The following is a 22,434-nucleotide window of genomic DNA, read 5'->3' on the forward strand; positions in this document are numbered from 1 at the left end:
TACGTACTACCCACAGTAATTTATTTGATTACTTTTTAGTTCAAGACACGGACTTCAACTTCAACCTCGAAGAAGAAGAGTAATATTTAAAAGAATTATTACTTTTCACTAAAAAAACTAATCGTATGCTTTAATAAATTGAATAATAAGGTGCCAATTGGTGTTATATTCTAAACGTTAAGTAAACCACATTTAGTCTTTACAGAGAAAATTCAATCAGTTTGATAGAGATATAGGCTTCAGTATAAAATGAATTAAATCGCATAATATAAATAACAGATCTAGGATAAAAATAGGTCTAAATGACAATTACGTTTGGTCAGTTACCAAAGAATCTGTTTTTGATGCTCGATGCAGCTACATTTAATGTCGTGTCTATGTCTTTGGCCAAGACACTTAAACTTTGTTGGTAAAAACCAAGTGGTCACTAAATATTTGTCAAACTGTCAGTCATAATTATATATAAGTGAAAAGGCGAAAGTAAATTACTTGCAAAGTTCCTCACGTGTAACTTACAAGCGGGCACAAAGTGCATGAAATAAGACTCCCCCGTGTTACACCGACTGTAGTTGCAACAGCACGCGAACGTGCTTAAAAAGGAAGCTGAGTATTTTCATTCTCTTGAAACTTGTACGTCTTTTTTACATTTTATGTTTGCGTATTTCAGAAAAAAACAGAGCTGAGTAAAGATACAAAAGCTATGATCGTACCGTCTATCGCCGCACAAAGGAACTCACGTACGTTACCGGAAACAATCAACTTCGTGAGGGAATGCTGACATTGTATGGAAAGCTAACGAAACGATTTTCAATCACGATGCATGAAGAGGGAGCAGATACTTTCTCCTCCCCTAAACAGAATACTCCAAGTTATTAACGAGGAAGCAACAGCAAATTTCTCATATAAGGCGTGGAATTTGAGCAGAAATAATCTGTTTTCCGCGGTACCAAAGTGAGTAGTCGTGTATAGATGTTTTTTCTTTACTTAACGCTTTTTTTGCAGATGAACAAGTCAGTGCTTCTTGTTTTACTTCTTATCGGACTTCACGTTTCCACCGATACCAACAATTACGTGCCCAACAAAAACAACTGTTTGACGAAAATACTACTTGGCCACGAATTGCAAATAATAATTGGTGTTCTATATTATTAGGCATGGAAATCAAATATATCCTTCGTATCGGTGGTATGAATAAACCTACGAGGAGAAATTTTATCGAGCAGCACTATAGTGTCAAACATTTTTTCGTGTTTGGCACGTAATTGTCATTTGGATCCATTTTCGTGCTAATTTTGTTTTGTTATTTATGCTATGCGGTTTAACACATTTATACTGAAAATTGTCTATATCTAACTGATAGGATTTTCTGTGTAAAGACTGAATGTATTTTACCTAACGTTTAGAACACATAGCACGAATTAGCACCTTATTTAATTTATTAAATCATCCGATTTGTTTTCTTTAGATTAAAGGTACGGATTAGTTCAAATGTGACTCCTCTACATCATCGAAGTCGAAAGATCCGTCGTTTCTTCAACTAAAATATAATTAAATATATTACTGTGGGTATAGGATGTATATAGTTGATGGACAATATATAGAGTAGGGTGGGGGAAGATAAGACACCTTTACCACATAATATCCAAATATCCTGATCGTGTTTTAAACAATTAACAACGGTCTATGGGAGTCGTGAGGATAAGGTTTTATAATCGTTTGAATGTTCTTTGTTTACTACCAAATAGGTCGAGAAAATAGAATAAAAAGGTGTCCCATCTTCCCCCACACTACTATATTCCATATTTTCTGAACTTGTTTTTGACAATAAATAACGCTCATTTAGAGGCGTGATGATACGGGTGTATATTTAACTTGTTTACTACAAAACGAGACTATAAGGACATGGATCCCCTCACAGACTACATTTACCAAATACAATGTAAAAATATATATGTAGTAAGTAGTATTACTCTGTAGCAAAACAATTAAGGATACAAACAAACTGCTCTTATTCTGAAAGTGTGTTCAAATTCCCGCAGCTATATATTCTTGAGTCCTTTACATATAGTAGGATGGGGGAAGATAGGACACCTTTGGCGCATAATATCCGAATATCCTGATCGTGTTTTAAGCAGTTAACAACGGTCTATGGAAGTCTAGAGCATATAGTTTTATAATTATTTAAAAGTTCCTTATTACTGGCACATGGAACGAGAAAATAGCGTAAAGGTGTCCCAACTTCCCCCATCCTACTATATGTTTGGGGAGTACAGAAACAAAAATTCTCATGGTTTAAAAGTTAAAAAATGACCTTATACATCGTAAATTAGGATCAGTATAGCCTTGTGACAAAGCCAGTTTAACAACAGAGCAGTAGCCCGTTGTAAAATTTAATTTATATTCCTATTCTAACTCTACTTGCCTTGTTTCTGTTGGTTCCCTATTCTTAGACGACGACAAAGGAACGAACGAGGATGACGGTACCACCCCCATGTTCGACGACACATACAATATACATAACGCATACGGCGACGACGACACCTCGCATAAAAAGCGTAGTTGGTATTGGTGATAATGAGAAGTCCGAGGAGAAGTAAAACAAGAAGCGCTGACTTGTTCATCTGCAAAAAAGCGTTAAGTAAAGAAAAACATCTATACACGACTACTTACTTTGGTACTGGAGAAAAGAGATTATTTCTGTTCAAAATTCACGCCTTATATGAGAAAATTACTGTTGCTTCCTCGTTAATAACTTCTGGAGTATTCTGTTTAAAGGAAGAGCCAGTTCCTCTGGCATCCTGTTTTTCCCAACGCTGTTTTGGGAAGGGGAACTTATCTGCCTCCGCTTGATGCATCGTGATCGAAAATCGTTTTGGCAACTTCCCATACAATGTCATCATCCCCTCAAGGAATTTCTTGCTTCCCGTAACGTCCGTGGGTTCCTTAATGTAGTGGTGGAAGGTAAGAGCTTAGCTTTTTTAACTCTACTCTGACATCCTGTTTATCTGCAGTCAACGTTGGTTAAAAAGAGAACTTGTCTGCTTCATCTTTATGCAAGTTCGCGTGCTGTGGCAACGATCGATAGTCGTTATAACCATAGATACCTAAACATGGGTGTCTTATTTCATGCACTTTGTAACAGCTTGAGAGTTACACGTATGGAACTTTACGAGTAATTTACTTTTGTTTTTTTCACCTTTGTATAATAATTTATGATTGATAATTTGACAATTCATTAGTGACCACTTGGTTTCACCAACCAAATTTAAGTGTCTTTCCCAAAGACAGACACAACCTTAAATGTAGCAGCTACGAGCGTCGAACACGGATCCTTAGGTAACTGATCAAACGCCAACTTGTTAACCAAATCTTCAAACAGAGATAATATAAAAATTGCTTTGGATTTTCTGAGTGTTAGTTCTTTGTGCCAATAACACCTATCGTAACTGCCAGCAACTGCAACAACACTTTCTTCATGCTTAATGAACAAGCTTTCAAAAGAAACCATTTTAATTGCTTCCTGTGAAAGCTAAGAGTTTCTTCACTTCCAAGATAAACGATAAGGGCTTTTGTAATACGAGTAAAAATGTTCACTCTTTCTTTAAATAATGATAACCTTTTCTATTGTTTTGGAAGAGAATCATGTGGGACCTATTTACATGATTTTGTCAGCCATATATGGGCCATAGCTGACAAAATTGTGTAATTTATATGGCAGATGCTCTTGACAGCCGAATGGCTTGGAGCAATCGACGTTACATCCCATGGCCATGGACGCATACGCCCAATCTAGTAGTATACAGCGTCGAGCTTCGAACCTGTATCCCCTAGAGTCTATATAGCTAGACCATATAGGCAGGTCTTGCGATTTATCAAAATAATCCACACGACCAGATATTTTGGCCAAACAGTGTACACTGTTTCTATCTGTGTACAAAAGGAAGAAAATAATAAGAGTAAGACATTTGCATTTGAATTGGCTTACGTATGTATATTGTACATTTTGCTGTAAGGTGTAAACAACACGAGAAATTTTCTCTTCACCCGAACATTTCCAATCGTTTATTTCTTTAACTTTCCCAAGCCAGTGGTTTTGAATAAAGAACAACTGTGTTTCTTTCTTTAATTGTGACATAACAATGAAGCGATATCATGTGACCAGTTGTTTTTAGTCATTGGATGCCACTAGCATTGTGACGTAACAGTGTGTGGCGAAATTTGGCGCCATTGAAGCATTTTAAAGTGTAGCTTAAGCTAGCAAGACGTTAAAAGCCATTTAAATCAGTTTTATATACGTTTAGATATTACCGGTAACCCACAACTGGTAAAATGGGGGATTATAATTACAGTGGAACACCGCATCGTTCAGCTCTCTTGTTCTTTAGCCTTCTTATATGTGTAAGTATGTTGGTAGTACTAATTTATATATTTTGTACAGTACTGTGGGGAAAGATGGGACACTTTTAGCACCTAATATTCAAATATCCTGATCAGGTTTTAAACAATAAACAACGGGGTAATCCTTTAGCTGGTGGCCACCTGAAATTTTGGTTTCAAAATGTTCTATAGCCCTCACTGATACCTGCTGTCTAATTTATTTTTCATAAAAGTCGGGCGTTCGTGTCGAAAATTAACTTTAAAAATGCGCGAATACATGCTTCGTCACCGTAATTCGTCTGATTTGCGTAAGGTTAACGATTTATTACGTCACAATCGCGGTCTGTTACGTCACAATAGTGGTATATTACATACGTTACAGCCTTGTTTTTTCCCACTGTTTTAACGTAGGAATCAAACGTAACAATACGCATTCTATGACGTAATAATCTAACCTTGGTTTAATTCATAACGGCTGGTGTGGAAAATACGGTGACGCAGCACGATTTTGTGCACTTTCAAAGTTAATTTTCGACGCGAACGCCCGAGTTTTTTCAAAACAAAATTATACAGTGGGTATCAGGGAGGCCTAAGGAACATTTTGAAACAAAAATTTCAGGTGGCCACCAGCTAAAGGATTACCAAACAACGGTTTATGCTGGAAGTCGTGAGGACACGGTTTTATAATTCTTCCAATGTTCTTTGTTTACTACCAAATGAGACGGGAAATTAGAATGAAAAGGTGTCCCATCTCCCCCACCCTACTGTTTTTTCTGTTTTCTGTTTCCTAAAACAAATTAAAGGTGTTTCATGATCGTATACACACTAATATAGCCCTGATTTGCTGAACATTACTACAGAAACATATTCTTTAAAATTACATTTCAATACCATATACTAACTAAATAGAATTTTAAGCACTTTATCTTGACTGTTTACCGTTTCAAAAATACTCCAACTTCATGAGTACCAAATCGGTGTTAGTTGCACAGATTTAAAAAAAATATTTATTTATTTTCGTTTTTAGCTTAGCGGCGGTGCTATCTTGGGCGCTGCAGTTTGGGCCGCTGTAACAATTGCAGCTTTTCCAAATATCCTTGGTACTTCTGCTGGGATATTCGCTTCTGTGTACATCATGATCGCAGTCGGTTCAATTTTGTTTCTTGGATCAATGTTTGGATGTTTGAGTATTGTAGTCGAGAAAAAGAACATGGTACTTGGGGTAAGTGTTAATTTTCTAGTTCGAATTATGTTTTTTTCTCTTTTTAGTGAAATATGTGTTGTGCCTTTTTTTCGTCATTTTATTTTACCATAGTCGTCGTACCACAGTCGTTAGTGCGCCAGCTTCTAACCCTTAAGCTTAAGTTATGAGTTCAAAGCTCGCCTCCGCTGCCTTTGTGGTCGTATATGTTTTTGTGGTAACTCGTAAGCTTGCACGAGGTGTATGAAACAGAAAACCCGTGTTATAACGACCTAGCTTAGTTTTCTGGCTTCTCGAGGAAAAGCAAGTTACATTCATTCGCCTATACATTTTTTTGATTATCCTTTTTCTGCAGTATGCGGCTATTCTCGCTCTTGTCTTTCTGCTACAACTCGTGGGATCAGTTTTGGCTTTCGTGTACTATCCTATAGCACGTGACGCTGCCCATTCAAGCATCGAATTCTACAATACGGATCTGCAAGTGGAAAGGGGCTGGGATAGTATTCAAGGAGTGGTTAGTACAGGATTAAATGAATAACTTATTTAACCTCGCGAGGTGGAAAAACGACGCAGTCATTATAACGGGTGTTCATACACCTCGTGCCAGCTTACGAGTTCCCAAGTATTTACTTTGTGGGTCCCATTTAGAAACCATTTTTTTTATTTATATTTTGGTATTACTGGCGATTTATTCAACTCATTAGTCTTTAGTGACCACTGGGTTGGAGCAATTGTCGTTGTGCCTTGGCCAAGAAAATATATACACCCATAAGCGAGTGTCTCGGCCAAGAAAATATATACACCCATAAGCGAGGAGCTTTAAAACCAAAACTTCCAGTTTACCCGCTATGTCATAAATACAAATGTCACTATTTGTCATACCTACAATCACAACATATTCTCCTTTAGCTTGAATGCTGTGGCATGAACTATTACACGGACTGGAAACAGCGTGTTGGGACCACCGCTCAACCGAATGAAGTTTTCCCGAAACTGCCAAGTTCTTGTTGCTCCGATAAAGTGCAGACGTGCAGCGAGAACTCTGCAACTAACTTTAGAATTGGTTGCAACCCGAAACTGCAGTCTTTCTTCGTTATAATAGGCGGCATTGGATTCGGCGTGCTGGTTATCGAAGTAAGAAATTTGCATTTAGTTTTCTAGCTTTTAATAAAAGACGTGGCGCAACAGTGCACATTGTCAAAGCCATGGACCAAAAAAATAGCCACTCGCAAAGTTACATACGTGTACCAGGTGTATGAAACAGAACACCCATTTTATTGGAAACACCTATTGTCTTGTATTTTTAAATACCTACAATGTAGTGTTTTGTAAAAGCATTAGGTGCCAGTTAGGAATCTCCGCCTACGTTACTGACCGCTATAAACGTAACTAATAGTAGGGTGGGAGAAGATGGAACACCTTTTCATTTCATTTTCCCGTCCCGTTTGATAGTAAACATAGAACATCCAGAGAATTATAAAACCGTATCCTCAAAACTCCCATAGACCGTTGTTAATTGTTTAAAACATCAGGATATTTGGATATTATGTGTTAAAGGTCTCCCATCTTACCCCACCTTCCTATATATCTATTTACCCGTATACCCTCGCACTTACTATTAACCCCTAACTACCAACCTCTAACACTTTCCATCGGCTTAATTTTAACGTATACCAAAGAATTCTTCACTCTAGTGATGATTATTGTTTTGTTAAATTTTTAATATACTTTATAGATTCTAACAGTGGCTGTGCTTGCATCTGCATTACGAGGAATGTGATGCAAGATATTTGCAATCAAGAAATGACATACAATTAAAGAAACGGGGCTTTATGAAAAAATACGAAGTTTTTTTATAGCACACTTGCCGTCTTTAAAATGTAAATAATTGAAGCAGTAGTCCGCGCCAGCAGAGTTGTACAGTTTTAAAATTTTAATATAATTTTCACTTTTGTTTATAAGAAAACTGATTACGTAAAATAAATAGGATTTCAAGCTTTTCTGCCGATGGTAAAAGTTACCGTCTTCCAGTCTCAACCAGCAAATTCTATATATAGTAGAGTAGGAGAAGACGGGACGTCTTATTTAGGGCATAATATCCAAATATCCTGATCGTGTTTTAAACAATTAACAACGGTCTATGGGAGGTATGAGAATATGGTTTTATAATTTCTTGAATGTTATTTATATTTACTACCAAATGGGACAAAAATAAAACGATGTCTCATCTTCTCCCACCCTACTATAAGTCTATCCCTGTGTCTTAGTTGTTTCTTCTCTCATGTTTCGTTATTATGTCATATTCCGTGTCCTTGTCTTGTCCATTGACGATAGAATTAAATAGTTCTCGAGTTCGCAGCAAAAATTTAAACCATGTTTGTCCTTTACGAGCAATTTTTTCCTATGGAATGTACGTCAGAAACAAAATATGTTGGGGAAGATGGGACACCTTTTCGTTTGATTTTCTCGTCTCATTTTGTAGTAAAAAAAGAACATTTTAAGAATTATAAAGCCGTAACCTCACGACTCCCACAGACAGTTGTTATTGTTAAAAACACGATCAGGATATTTAGATACTATGTGTTAAAGGTGTCCCATCCTTTCCCACCCTATACTATACAGATACTGTTAAGCTATTAACTTGATTATGAATGTATTTTACCAACAATTTCAAGTGAAATAGAACCAGCTGTTTAGATTCGTCAAAAAAAAAATACAGCCTACAAGCAAAAAATAACAGCCTCAAAAAAGTCTGTATAACAGCCTTAAAAAAATAACAGCCTCAAAAAAAACTTTCAGCTTCAGCTCTAAAATAACATAGAACGCAAATGTACGATGAGCAGTAGTAGTTTTAAGGCCAACCATGTATGGAGAGAGCAATACAGGACGCAGAAAGCAGTGCAAGAGATCACAGAAAACAAAAATCATCGAGTGCTAAGTATCTCAAGAAGTTCAATGCGATTTATTTCCCCGTTTCCGTCGTTGTCTACGACCCGAATCATTTCTTCAAACTGGAAAAGGAAACAAATCAATTTGGAATGAATGTAACTTATTTATATTCTCGCGTTGCGGTGCAACCAAATGCGGTATAACACTGTGTTTCTGTTTCATACGTTGCGTGCCCGCTTACTAGTTACCACGTATGTATGTCGTTGCTCTGCCACGTATAAAGATAAACAATTAAGTGCCGTTTACTCATTTTATTGATGTTTCTCGCACTCACGAACTCACGCACTCACGAACTCACGCACTCACGCACTCACGAACTCACGAACTCACGAACTCACGAACTCACGAACTCACGCATTGATATACCTCGTCAACGGGTGCCATGCCTTGTAGAAAATTGTTCCATATATTTCGTAGTTCTTCTACGTCAATACACCCCCTTTCATGACGGTCAAACACACGGAAGATATTACTCAGGTCTTCGTCTTCGTTGTTCGCCTTGTCAAAGCTAAAAGGTAAACAAAATATTTTTTTTCAACAAAGAATAAAAAAATAAAATCAAATTACACAAAGTCAAACTGAGTGAAGTTATACACAAATTCTATTTATTTTTTCAATACTATATTTTTAATGACATTTTAAATAATTAACGCACAAAAGCAACAACGCGATGGTACCCGACAAACTGCAATAAAGCTACAGTATTATAATTCTGCATATTGCTTTTGTTTTCTACCCCATGGTACTATGTATAGTAGAGTGGGGGGATATGGGACACCTTTGACACATAATAACTAATTATCCTGATCGTGTTTTAAACAATTAACGACGGTCTATGGGAGCCGTTAGGATAAAGTTTTATAAAAAAATCGTTAAATGTTTGTTTACTACCAAATTGAAGGAGAAAATAGATTGAAAAGGTGTCCCATCTTCCCCCACCCTACTATATGTTGAATTTGGAAAGAAAAAGGCGCCTAGGCTATAACGTGCCCGCAGCTGGCTAAAATGTTTTATAATTACCCTTTCGTGGATAATTGGAGCAAAGGTGTTTTACAATTTGTTAAACAAAAACGTAAACAAGAAAAAACATGCTCATAAAATATGGAAAACGCGCGCCCTCTGGAACACACATATGATTAATTCATGTAACGCCGGGAACAAGTTGACGGCAGTGCGGTGGCCCCCGTTGGGAGTTATACGGTCACCTTTTAGAAAACACTTTGCGGAGGCATAAGAGTCGGCTTGACGGTACAGCAGCAGCGGCTTAAGAAACTCCGTGTTCTTGTTGCATTAAAAATTTATATTGTGTTTGCGGCACGGGAGATATTGCTACGAAGTGGATCGGTTGCTCGATAAATTATTAAAGAACCCCAACGTTCGATTATGTGTGAATAATTGCGGGTGTGGCAGTCCCGACTCACACTTAAACCGAGTGAAAAAGTTTAGTTTTTTTGTGAGGCGGAAAATCGTTTAAATCTAAACCCCAGGCGTGAAAAACTGATCCTGTTTTTTTCATAGCGATGGCGTAGGCTTTAACAGGTTTTAATGCATTATATTAAACTAAACGTAGCCTAGGACTGTTATATATAGAAGGATGGGGAATACGGGACATCTTTCCATTATATTTTCTCATCCCATTTGGTAGTAAACAAAGAGCATTCAAAGAATTATAAAAACGTATATTTTCCTATAGACCGTTGTTATTTGTTTACAACACGATTAGAATATTTAAACATTTAGTGCTAAAGGTGTCGCATCTTTCCCCACCCAAAAAAATGTAATTTTTCTTACTATCCGATCATTATTATAAACTCGTTGAAGTCAATTTTTCCGTTTTCGTCCATGTCGACTTGGTTGACCAACTCCCTCAACACAATATCACTCGGGTTATGGCCTAATGTACGCAATAACTGTCGCAGTTGCTTTGAGCTGATTATGCCACTGGAATCCTGCGTAAAAAAAATATTGTTTTTTTCTTTAAAAAAAAAAATTTTTTGTTTGTTTTTTTTTGTTTCATAAACGTTATCTTGCCTACGGTCTTATTTTAACAGCCCATAACGGTAAAATAGCTACTTGCTTCAAAAAGGTCGAACGCGCTTTCTCCTAAGTTTTTATATTGGAATTAACGCCACCCACATTCGATTAACGGTTGGGGTGCGAGACGCAGATTACATTACATTACAAAAACAGAAATAAATGACACTTTAGCGATCAATAAGCTTATTTTGTCACGGCAAGACAGTCAGTCGTGTTCAGCGAGTGTAAATTGGAAAAAAGGGTGGGGGGAAATGAAAGTGACAACCCGCAGCTTTGCCCCTGGTTTTAAAACCCTCTAAAATATAGTGGGGTGGGATAAGAGGGACATGCTTTCGTTCTACTTTTTCGTCCCATTCGGTATTTTACACAAAACATATTTATAGAAGAATATAACCGTAGCCCTACGCCTCTAAAAGAGCGTTGTTAATTGTTTAAAACACGACTAAAAATATTGGATTTAGGTGCTAACATAATCCCATTTTACACCACAGTACTATATGACAGTTAATAAGATAGCATAACGTAGTAGGGTGAACCAATTGGGAGTGTCGATCACGCATATTGAATTTGGATAGCCAAAACGAGCAAAAGGTCAGATCCTTGTAAATGAGAACTGACCCGTAAATCATTCAAAAACCAATAACGTATTTGACGCGTTTGTTATTAGGCGGATTTTAATCGCTTTGAAACGTCAATTATTAATAACGCATCTGAGATGGGCGCCGAAATTGCCGCCAAAAACTAATATTTTGGAAATTAGCTTTCGTCAAGCATAACTTGTCATTGTGTGAGCTAGACATATTAAGTATTGGCTAAATATAACTGCTTTCGTGGGTTATTGGATTTGTATAGTTTTCATTAAATACAGTAGTACCGTGGGGTAAGATGGGGGAAGTCGGGACACATTTTAACTCTATTTTCTCGTCCCATGTGGTAGTAAACAAAGAACATTCAAAGAACTGTAAAACTGTATGCTCAATCCTCCCATAGACCGTTGTTAATTGTTTAAAACACCATCAGGATATTCGGATGTCATGTGCCAGAAGTGTCCCATCTTCCCCCATCTTACTATATACAATTAGCAACTGAATCCCATATTTACTGATCGTGTTTTAAACAATTTACAACGCTTTTTAGAGTCGTGGGCTACGATTGTATAGTTCTGCAAATATTCTTTGTTTACTACCAGATGGGGTAAGAAGAGAATGGAAAATGTCTCATCTTACCCCACCATATACTATATATCGCTACGGAAAGCGACAGTCGGTATAACTCGCGGGTGTTCTGTAATAACTTTTTCTGCAGTTTTTCTATATGGCTGACAATTTAGACAACCCATTAGTGACCACTGGGTTGGACAAACTGCCGTTTAGTGTATTGCCAAAAGACACACACGCCCAGTGGCGCAGCCAGGGGGGTTAGGGGATCGCAACCCCTCCGGCTTATAAACCAAAAATAAAAAATAAAAATAAAATTGAAAATTTTTTGATTAAAACCCCCACCCCTTTTTTTTGGCTGCGCCGCCACTGCATACGCCCACTATGGTAGCAGTGACGTTACCAAAGCTACAGCCGCAAATTGAAAATAGCTTAGCGGTGGTATTACACGGGCCGTTTGCGGCTAATGTGGCGAAATTACAAGCAACTGAATGATTCATTTCTCGCGCTTACGTAGGAAAACCCTGGCTGGTATTTTAATCACCGTTAATTCGATTAAGTCAAGCGCAACCAATGTAATTGGCGGTGAAATTACGAACCACAAATAGACCAAAGCACAATTTCACACACCGAATTGAATAACACATGTGTCTAAATCGAATTGTGATTTTGTGCTGTGGCTACATAATAACCAATAACGACTAAAATGCGGTTTAATAGAAATTTATTCACATAAAGCATAGAGCATATATATGGTAAAGCCACAAAATATTTTTGTCTTCTTAATTTCTTATGGAATATTAATTGGTATACAAATAAACTCATTCCTACAGTCTGCATACATCATTAAATTAAATGTCTTTATTTTATATTTTGTACCTTTTGATAATATACGGTTAGCACATAATATACTTTTTTTTCTAATCGTGTTTAACTATATTAACCCATTTTAAATTGTAAGAATACGGATGTAATCATATTTTTAGATGTGCTTTTTTTACAACCAAATGGGACGATAAAAATGAAAACATCGCATGTTTCTTCAACTCTAGTATAAATAAAATGCAACATTGTTATCGCAGGACATACGTAGTTTATCTTCAGGTATATATTTTAAAATCGAATTTACTCGGTTACCACCAGCATTTGCGTTACAGTAAATCGCAGTCTAAGTTCAATGAAGCGTGCATTTGTGTTCATGCGTTTAAGTTTATATGCCTTTTTGAAACAATCAGCGCCGCCCGCATCACTCGGGTTTGGTTAATTCCTTGCTTTCCTACGTCCTTTTAGTTACAGTTGCTTCAATTTTAAATGTAGTACATACGTTTAGTCCTGCAGTCAGTCTTATGTATTCGCTCTAAGTTTATCGTTTTTACCAAATATTCTTATTTCAGATGTATAAGTTAGTAAAATTCCATTGATGGTGTCACTTTAATCGGCGCAAACAGTTTGTAAGTACTTTGTTGTTCTTTTACATTGCGTTGTTTTTTCGTTCTTACTTTCATTGTACAGAAAACCATCCGTTAATAAACAAACCAATTTGATGTGTTGACTAATACGGCAATAAAAAAATCCGAATAATTGGAATAAAAGCTTGGCGGTTACAGGTAACATGGTTCATTTTAACAAGTTCAAGAGAATGAATAAATGAATGTAACTAATTAATATCCTCGCGTAGAGGGCAAGGATAGCCGTTGTAACACGGTTGTTATGTTTCATATACACCTTGAGTCCGCTCACGAGTTACCACGTATGTAACTTTATTTTTCTATTATTTTTGAGCGATATTTTTGCTGTTATGTATAACTGACAATTTGGACAACCATTAGTGACCACTGGTTTGGAGCAATTGCTATTAAGTTTTTTCCCAAGAATATGCACATACGACCACAATGATAGCAGCAACGAGCCTTAAACCCACAAGCCCACAAATACATACCTTGTCAAACTTAGCGAAAGCGTTCTTGTATTGAACAATTCGTTCCTCTCCCATCTCGCATAGTATATCTTCTACAATGCCCTGTAGAAATAACAAATTAGACCAAATTCAATACCACATGAAGTTATAAACAACCTAAGAGAAAAAAACAAACAATTCTAGCTGGACAGCGAACCTATAACCGTTTGGTTATCATTGTCTTTTTAGTGGCGTTGCAACCGCATTACACGCGAGTTCTTATATAGGGTACCCCTATTATAACGATTAATTGTTATTGCCCGGCCACGCAAAGATAACATAACATTTATTTGTATATATTTTTGAAAACGATATCGAATTTATCATATGTTTAAAGAACGAAGAGAAGGGAGTCACAAGGAATAAATAGGTGTCATTCATTGATTTTCATTCATTCATTTAATTATTCGTTATTTAGTCATTCTTTTATTTAACTTATAAATGCACATATATAAGCTTCCTCACCTTTAGGTTCAACATTGCTTTCATATAAATACAGGCTATCGTATCTCGAATATTAAAGGTCTAACTAACCTACTATTAACTATAATACTGTGGGGTAAAATGGGATACTCCAAGGACCTTAACACACACATGATATCCCACATTTTTAGCGTTTAAAAAACTCGCTTTTTTAGCGTTATGAGTATACGGTTATAGAATTTTGTAAATACTTCTTGTTTGCTACCAAATGGGACGAGAAAACAAGAGTAAAAACTGTACTATCTCACCCTAACCTATACTTAACACCTGCCTAAATGAACTAAACATAATACCATACACGCCTAACCCTATAACATAACCTTATAACGTGCAAAAAATCTAGCCTGAACTTTCACTGCCCTTTCTAAGCGTAATCGCCCACTTTAGTTACTGCTTGTTGCAGCGCCTTGGAAAACTACGGCGTCATTTCGAGCTGCTAATAATGAACACTCAACGGCTTTCGTGCTTTAGAAATTAGGATCGCGGTTTCGGAATGTGACAGTGGGATCGAACTGCCAAACCGATAGAGCCTTTGCCGAAGTCGTCAGTCTGCGCATTAAAATTTAATCGTCGACTAACAATCCAAAAATGTACATGGGTGACGGTAAAATCGTAAACGGAACTTAGTTGACTATTAGTTGTAAATGGTAGGATGGGGTAAGTAGGGACACCTTGAGCACATAATATCCGAATATCCTGACCGTGTTTTAAACAAGCAACGGTCTATGGGAGTCGTGAGGATACGGTTTTATAATTGTTTGGATATTCTTTGTTAACCACCAAACGTGACAGGGAAATATAATGAAAGCGTGTCCATCTTCCCCACTGTACCATATAACACTTATATACGAAACTGTGTTTAGATTTGCGCCTATAAAATGACCGTAGAATCAAAATACGTAAAACGAAAGGAAAAACTCGGAGAAAAAATTACACTTAAATGTTATAATATTGCAAAATCGTCAAAGTGGATATATAACAGGGCGGGGTAAGATGGGATGTGTTTTCATTCTCTTTTCTCGTCTCATTTTTTTAGAAAAAATCAATACAAATTCTATAACCGTATAGTTCTGCAATTAAAACGTTGATAACTGTTGAAAACACGATTAGGAAACAAGGGGTTTTGGGTGCTAACAGTACCCCTCTTACCCCAAATGTAATATCATGCCCATAAACGCAACAAAACAGCCAAAAAAGTTCACAATTTTTACCTGAACTCTTCGTTGATCGCATGGCCCAACTGTCATGAGACGCTCTGTTAAACTTTTTTGTTTTTCCTTTGCAGTAAGACTGCTCTCTGGTATAACGCTGCCTGTAGCTGTAGCCACTACTGTAGTCGAAAGCGCTGTGAAAAAAATAGTCAAAAACAAACACTGATCGGTTAAGGGTTGCTAAATTGTCAGCAAAAAAAAACATTCAAAAAATTACATACGTCATACCTCGTTAGCTGGTACGAGGTGTATAAAACAGAACGCCTGTGTTATATAGTCGTTATTTTTCCGGCCACGCGAGAATAAACTTTAAGTTACAGTTTTTACTGCCCTTGCCTCTAACCTTAGAGGTTATACGAGTTCAAGGCCGCTGTTACCATTGTAGACGTATGTGTGTCCTTGGGCAAGACACTTAACGGCATTGTTTTCAATCTAGTAATCCAAATGGTTTGTTTAAAAGCCTTAGATTCCTTAGCCTTAGCCTTAGCCTTAGCCTTAGCCTTAGCCTTAGCCTTAGCCTTAGCCTTAGCCTTAGCCTTAGCCTTAGCCTTAGCCTTAGCCTTATAGCCTTAGCCTTAGCGTTAGCCTTAGCGTTAGCCTTAGCCTTAGCCTTAGATTAACAAAATGAAAAAGTATAAAAAAAAACACAAAGTTGTTTAACTCACATATGTATTAACTCTTACGCTCAATTGTGAGGTGTATGATACAAGACACCGTGTTGTAACGCCCGCCACGCTTATAAAACGGTCGTATAATATTTGTTGTTGTGTAGTTCTATTTATTAATTATGTATAGCGTAAAATTTTATTGAGCAGTGTTAATTAATGTTGTAGTCAAACCTCTGATACATTTTTTATTTCGTATTTTATCATATACACAACGTAAAGTTAGTTTTTAATTGCTATAGGTATAGAAAAAAATATACTCGTTTTCGAATTAAAATCTACATGTTAATTTTAATTAAAAAAAAAACACAGTAAATCTGTTTTTATATACTTCTAGAAAATGTCAATACCTCGTTGTTAGTTTAAACGATTCCTTAAATGTAAAACTGCATTATACCGGCTTCTAAATGTTTACAGTTCCGCTCATCTAAAATAAATCAATACAAGATTACATATACCAACCGTCAGCAATGGCAGATTTTGTTGATCCAGTTCGGGAAGGGGTGTTCAAAGAATTTGTGGTGACGTCCTTTTCACTCCATGCGGTCGGTGATTGTGTATCAACCATTTCGTCCAGTGGTTTCCCATTTACGGGGCTGTTTTCGCCGTTTTTCGGGTTGTCGTTTTTGTCCTTTTCACCGTAGGAGGAAGGGGTATTATTTTCGTTTCTATGCGCCTGGATCTGGTGCTGCTGATCGCACTGATTGTTATCAAAGCTTTTCTGCTGACTTATTGCCCGGGTAATTTTCTCTGGACCGCTTCTGCCACTTTCTGATGCCTCTCTACTTTCCATTAGCGGGGAGAGTGTTATCTCTTCTGGTGTAGGTTCGTTTTCACAGTAACAGGGACTTGTATCTTGGCTTTGAATTTGCAAGCTGTTTACATTCGGCGGGGGCAAGTGATGCCAAACGTTTTCCGATGATCCGTTTAACAACAGTCTAGACGATTCTGTGTTCCGGCGAATCAACTGTTTAGAGTAACACATAGAATTACATGGAACGAAACCGATATAATATTTGAATACAGTAGGCTGGGAAAAGACGGGACACCTTTAGCACATAATATCCAAATATATACTGATCGTGTTTTAAACAATTTACAACGGTCAATAAGAATCTTGAGGACACGATCTTATAATTCTTTGAATGTTCTTTGATTGCTACCAAATGGGGCGAGAAAATAAAATGAAAACTACTCTCATTTTCCCCACTCTTACTGTATAAAAACGGTATATAGGCAAATTTGGTACGGCTTAAAAAACAACCGTTTCAAAAGCCAGTACTTTATACTGTATTTTGCATAAAACTGGAGAAATATATTATAGAAATACTTTACACACGATAAAATACTTAAACATAAAACGGTAAACGTCTATATATACACACACATAATAAAAAGCTATCAGAAAAGACCAAAAAATCGTTAAAAACGCCACGACAGTTCTGTCTGTTTTCCATCGTACCAAAAAAAATAACCTCTGTTAAACTGTTTAAATGTTATATATCAAATATCATTTTAAACATTTCCAAATACTTATAACATCTCAGTCGTAGCGTTGTTTTTAAATAAAACCGCTAATTTAGTTTACCTGATATAGCGCCCATAAGGTTTCAGTACTAAACTAAATCCCCGCACTCGGTCGCATTTATCATAGTTACGTATCACGGCTTAGTGCTAATCAATAGGGCTTAAACGGCTCTCAAAGCCGTATCTAGTATACTACTCCGTGTAATATGTTGCCTGTAGACATATTATACTAGTCTTGGCTTATGGAAAATTACAACGATTAAATACATTTGTTTTGTTTCCACTTAATGTTGTTTTACATGTATTGGGGAAAAATATAGGTTTTACCAAAAAGTTTCCAAATTTAAGTTGTGTGGGTATACACTATTGGTAGTAATAGGACAACTATACGACCTAGTCCTAAATACAATTCACCCGTGCGTGTATCGTAGTATTAAAAGGAACCCATCTTTTTTAATAGCATATGTTGTAGTATAGGGCGGGGGAAGATGGGGCCCCTTTTCATTCATTTTTCTACCAATTTGGTAGTAAACAAAACAAATTCAAAGAAGTATAAAACCGTATGTTCACGACTTCCATAGACCGCTGTTTATTGTTTAAAACACGTATAAAGGTGTCCCGTCTTCCCCCACCCTACTGTATATAACCTATAGCGACTTACGGGCTTTTGCCTTCTTTGAATATGTCTGTTGCTGTCTGGTCTGCTATAGCATTGCATGGTCTGAGTATCGTCACTCATACTGGGACCGTTTCTATAATATTTATACCGTCTCCATGTGGCTGTTTGTGCTGGCCCGTAGGTATTCTAGACGAAAAAGCCAAATTGTTATTGCAAATCTAGGTATTCTAGTCAATAATAAAACTTATAATTTAGATAGGTATTTTAGTATAAAAAGGTCCAAGTTATAATTTACATAGGTATTTCATAGACGAAAAGGCCAGGTTATAATAGGGTGGGGAAATACGGGGTGCCTTCGCTTATAGCACATACTATATCTAAATGTCCTGAGTTTTAAACAATTAACAACGGTATATGGGGGTCATGAGGAAACGCTTTTTAATTATTTGAATGTTCTTTGTTTACTACCAAATGGGACGAGAAAATAGAATAAAAAGGTTTCCCATCTCCCCCACCCCACCATATTATTTACACATGTTTTGAAGGGCAGTACGGCAGCTCACCGCATTGTAGTTTATGTGGCGGTAGAGATTTTCATTGTGCGGATATATTCCGGTGTGGCCACCAGAGTCATAGCTTCTAAGTTGTTCGGTTCTCCCCATGATCATATCATTGCACTCCGCATCGCTGCCAGCCTCAAGTTAATGGAAAGATGAATTTAACAGCTCACTTATGCAGAAAATTAACTTATAAAATATGCATGCTGTTCGTGTGTGGCCTTTAAGGCAAGAGAAGCGCCGCATTAATCAGCACTTCTTGTGCCATTAATTTAAGCTGAAGGCGATACAGTGGGTACTGTGGCAGTCGAAAAAAAATAGGAAAAAAACTCGACCATTGTAGAAAAGTATCAGTCATAAACCCGCATTGATCGGTCCCTTATTTCCAGACGCGCGGCGCCGCCCGACGAGGTTTTTTTTCTTGGAAATGAAAGCTAATCGATGCCGCCCTACTATCGGCAACTACACTCGCTGGGTGCATAAAATGTATCCGCTAGGGACATATCTCATAAACTGTCATCTGAGTACAGAGTTTCGACTCTTTAATGTAAAACAAAGATTGCGATAAATGTGCTTAAACTTAAAGGAATAATAGCGTGTCGCATGCGATTAAACGGAGAATACGCCAGAAAAATGTTAAAAGATCGTGGTATAATTCATTGATCGTATACTGCAGTATGGAAAAATAGATTTCACAATTCACCTTATGCTGTATTGCTCCTCGGCCCGTACGGTAAGCCAACATGTACTGCGATTCAATTGGTTCTTTGTTGCTAGGATTCTGATACACTTTGCTGCAATTCGGCCGCAAATTTCGTTCCAAAAATCCGTTCTGAGTTACAGCTGGTTGGGGTTCGTCTTGCAGTTGCTGTTCATGATCGTCAGTTACAATGCCTTCGTCTGTAGACGGCGATGTCGAGTAGAAAGATTGCCGCCCGCTGTTAGGTGAAGGTACTTTAAGAAAGTTTGAGTTTTCAATATCGAGTGAGCTGGATTTCTGCTCTCTGCTGTTTCTGTTGTAACCCCTGACGCTCGCTCTAGATTCAAATGACGAGCAAAGTGTATCTTCTACACTGCTGTTCGTCAGCAGACTGTCTCTAAGTGACTCCTGTTTAGAAGAAGTATTTTTCCACTGGGTTCGTCTCCGTGTGGCGTTCATGGCGCTGCCAGTAAATACTAACGGTTCGTTCAACTCTTGCCGTTTTTTTGCTGGGCTTCTTGGTTTTGTGCTTGCCGTTCGCCCTTTTATATCCACTGACTTGCAAGTGTTTATCGATTCCATGTTGTCTGTGCAAGTTAGTAACCTTTCATTGAAGAATAACAACTTTAATATCCAATGTACCTTTTTCTTAATCAATCAGCAGTTGGGTTCTCGCCTTTTTAGGACGAGAGACGCGTCGCATCTGCTTTTTGCACAAAGCAATCTAAAGCTCTCAGAAGAACAAGCCAGTATCTTTGCAAAATCTTGTCGTTTTAAAAGCAAATTAATAATACAACATCTGACACAAGCACAAAAACATGTAATAAGAAGATTAAAAACTAGCGTGTACGAAACAGTCCGCGTTCTGTCAAGCGCAGAGAGGCTTTTGCTATTCTGTACAGAATGAGTACAGACACACTTACAGAATGCATGTCATCGCTTCCAAACGTTTTTCCTTTCATAACCACAAGGTTTGCATAGGGAACAGTCATAAATTTTAAATGTTAACATCAATCTTTTACAACCTGGAACAGTTCGTGGCATTTAACGGCACTGCAATAATCTTTATCGTGAACTAATCTTGCTATGGCTTTCAACATAAAGGATAGGGTGCAGATACGTGTGGTATATAGGCCTTACTACTATATATCGTATAGTCCTATACATACTGTACAAATTTGTCACGCGACACTCAGAAATAATCGCGCATTGTTATGCATCAATCACTTTTAAATAGGTTTGTGTTTTTTAAAGAAAACTTGAACCCTTCTTACCTTGATGCGTGGAAACCAATTAGAGCTTCGATTATTTGTGACTACTGCTCCCAAAACGGTTCCTATTAGTAGGTTATTAAACTTTCGTTTTCATACTTAGTGCTACATACACCAATCAATATTCATATTCATTAGTCAAATGTAGCAGAACACGGAGTGCTAAACACTGGTAACGTGTCAAGCTATTTTCGTTAAAAAATTGCAATGAACTGTAATTATTCGTTTAAATTTAATGACGTTAATTAATCTAAAGGAATACTGTAATAAAATTACGTTAAGTACTATATATAGTATGGGGTTAGGTAAAATTAGTCATGTTTTTATTCTCCTTTTTTCATCCACTTTATAGTAAACAAAGAATATTGACAGAATTTTTATAACCGTATCTCCATATGATTCTGAAATAGCGTTTTTAATTGTTAAAAACACGATTAGGAAATATAGGATTTAGGCGCTAACGGTATCCTACCGTACCCTACAGTACTATACGTCATACAAATTTTAGTTATAGCTTAATTATAAACATTCTTTCAAGTATTTTAATAGTCTTAAAATAAACACAAGCAAAGGCCAAAAACCTACAGCACACCATAATGCATACCAATAGGAAATGTAGTAGGGTGATGGGGGAAGATTGGGCACCTTTTTTATTTTATTTTTCCGTTCCATTTGGTGGTAAAAAGGACATTCAAAGAATGATTTAAACCGTATCCTCACAACTCCCATAGACCGTAAATTGTTAAAAACGCGATTAGGATATTTGTATATTATGTGCTAAATGTGTCCCATTTAACCCCACCCTACTATTTTACCTTGCCATTTTTACTCATTTTATTATTAATAAACTGTTGTGCCAGTAAAAAAAATAATATCACCCTTTTTGCCCACTTTTACTATCATAAAACGATCTAATTTTTAACAAATGGTTTCCGGAAATAACAGTTTTTTTATCTAATAAAAGCAACATAACTAATTATTTATTCATTGAAATTCATTACCACATGCATAATGCAGATCACTATTTCGGAAACTATATTACGTTAACTGGACAATTTTAATCCTCACTCCTATTTATTCAAATGCTCTGCATTATGCATGTGGTAATGAATTTCAATGAATAAATAATTAGTTATAATTAACTAACGCTATGCTTTATATCTAGCATAGCGTTTCGCCTTAACGCATTTTAAGTGCTATAAGTTACCTACTGCTACAAAACAATAGCATTAAATTGTCATCAGAAGATTTATGAATGAATGTAAATTATTTATCGTCGCGTGGCGGACGACCGCGGGTTTATACATTTGTGGGTAATGTTTTTTTCTTACTCATGTTCTATTCGGATGTTTGGTGTCCTCATACAGCTTCTTTTTGCCGTACCGTAAAATGCTTCATATAGTATTGGGATTGGTAAAGTTGGGACACATTTTAACTCTATTTTCTCGTCCAATATGGTAGTAAACAGGGAACTTTCAAAGAATTATAAAACTATATGCTCAAGACTCCCATAGACCGTTGTTAATTGTTTAAAACACAATCAGGATATTCGGATACTATGCGCAAAAGGTGTCCCATCTTCCCCACCCTACTATATATCCTTACGACTCTAAAACTGCTTGTTAATTGTTTAAAATATGATCAGAAAACATAGGATTTAGATGCTAACGGTATTCCATTTTACCCCCAATGACTATACAATTTAAATATTTCGGTTGGGTAA

At 36.8% G+C, this 22,434-nt stretch overlaps 2 protein-coding genes and 1 long non-coding RNA gene across 4 annotated transcripts; 1 reads left to right on the top strand and 2 right to left on the bottom strand.

The window, feature by feature from the left end:
- Window positions 1–2,498: 2,498 nt before the first annotated feature.
- On the bottom strand, window positions 2,499–2,779 carry LOC101243167. The gene is made up of 2 exons (XR_001975019.2): window positions 2,671–2,779; window positions 2,499–2,621 (listed from the first exon to the last, which is right to left on the bottom strand). It is a non-coding gene; the product is annotated as an uncharacterized LOC101243167 (long non-coding RNA).
- A 1,433-nt stretch (window positions 2,780–4,212) lies between these two features.
- LOC100185498 (tetraspanin-9-like) lies at window positions 4,213–7,584 on the top strand. Its single transcript, XM_002128484.4, has 5 exons — window positions 4,213–4,398; window positions 5,405–5,599; window positions 5,934–6,092; window positions 6,488–6,712; window positions 7,314–7,584. The coding sequence occupies exons 1-5, from the start codon at window positions 4,330–4,332 to the stop codon at window positions 7,356–7,358; spliced, it is 693 nt and encodes a 230-aa protein (XP_002128520.1). The 5' UTR covers window positions 4,213–4,329; the 3' UTR covers window positions 7,359–7,584.
- Window positions 7,585–8,214: 630 nt separating this feature from the next.
- On the bottom strand, window positions 8,215–20,240 carry LOC100175312. Of its 2 annotated transcripts, XM_002128394.5 has the most exons (9): window positions 19,444–20,237; window positions 18,747–18,878; window positions 18,226–18,369; window positions 16,500–17,004; window positions 15,373–15,506; window positions 13,661–13,741; window positions 10,319–10,476; window positions 8,894–9,035; window positions 8,215–8,589 (listed from the first exon to the last, which is right to left on the bottom strand). In XM_002128394.5, exons 1-9 carry the CDS (start codon window positions 20,020–20,022, stop codon window positions 8,503–8,505), a joined length of 1,962 nt encoding a protein of 653 aa, XP_002128430.2. In that variant the 5' UTR covers window positions 20,023–20,237; the 3' UTR covers window positions 8,215–8,502. The 2 variants fall into 2 exon arrangements, with proteins under 2 accessions (XP_002128430.2, XP_026693037.1); XM_026837236.1 differs by lacking the exons at window positions 8,215–8,589; window positions 10,319–10,476 and having other exon boundaries at window positions 8,960–9,035; window positions 19,444–20,240.
- Between the last annotated feature and the right edge of the window lie 2,194 nt (window positions 20,241–22,434).

Source organism: Ciona intestinalis, chromosome 12 (assembly GCF_000224145.3).
Source record: "Ciona intestinalis chromosome 12, KH, whole genome shotgun sequence".
Taxonomy (NCBI): domain Eukaryota; kingdom Metazoa; phylum Chordata; class Ascidiacea; order Phlebobranchia; family Cionidae; genus Ciona; species Ciona intestinalis.

What these genes read in the sequence shown, in the direction of transcription:
- LOC100185498 (XM_002128484.4), top strand. Translation starts at nt 4,330, where the DNA reads ATGGGGGATTATAATTACAGTGGAACACCGCATCGTTCAGCTCTCTTG. An exon ending in AAAAGAACATGGTACTTGGG is followed by an intron (nt 5,600 to 5,933) that starts GTAAGTGTTAAT and finishes CTTTTTCTGCAG; the next exon opens with TATGCGGCTATTCTCGCTCT. An exon ending in GGGATAGTATTCAAGGAGTG is followed by an intron (nt 6,093 to 6,487) that starts GTTAGTACAGGA and finishes ATTCTCCTTTAG; the next exon opens with CTTGAATGCTGTGGCATGAA.
- LOC100175312 (XM_002128394.5), bottom strand. Translation starts at nt 20,022, where the DNA reads ATGGAATCGATAAACACTTGCAAGTCAGTGGATATAAAAGGGCGAACG. An exon ending in TTCAAAGAAGGCAAAAGCCC is followed by an intron (nt 17,005 to 18,225) that starts GTAAGTCGCTAT and finishes TACTCTAAACAG; the next exon opens with TTGATTCGCCGGAACACAGA. An exon ending in AAAATCTGCCATTGCTGACG is followed by an intron (nt 15,507 to 16,499) that starts GTTGGTATATGT and finishes TTTTTTTCACAG; the next exon opens with CGCTTTCGACTACAGTAGTG.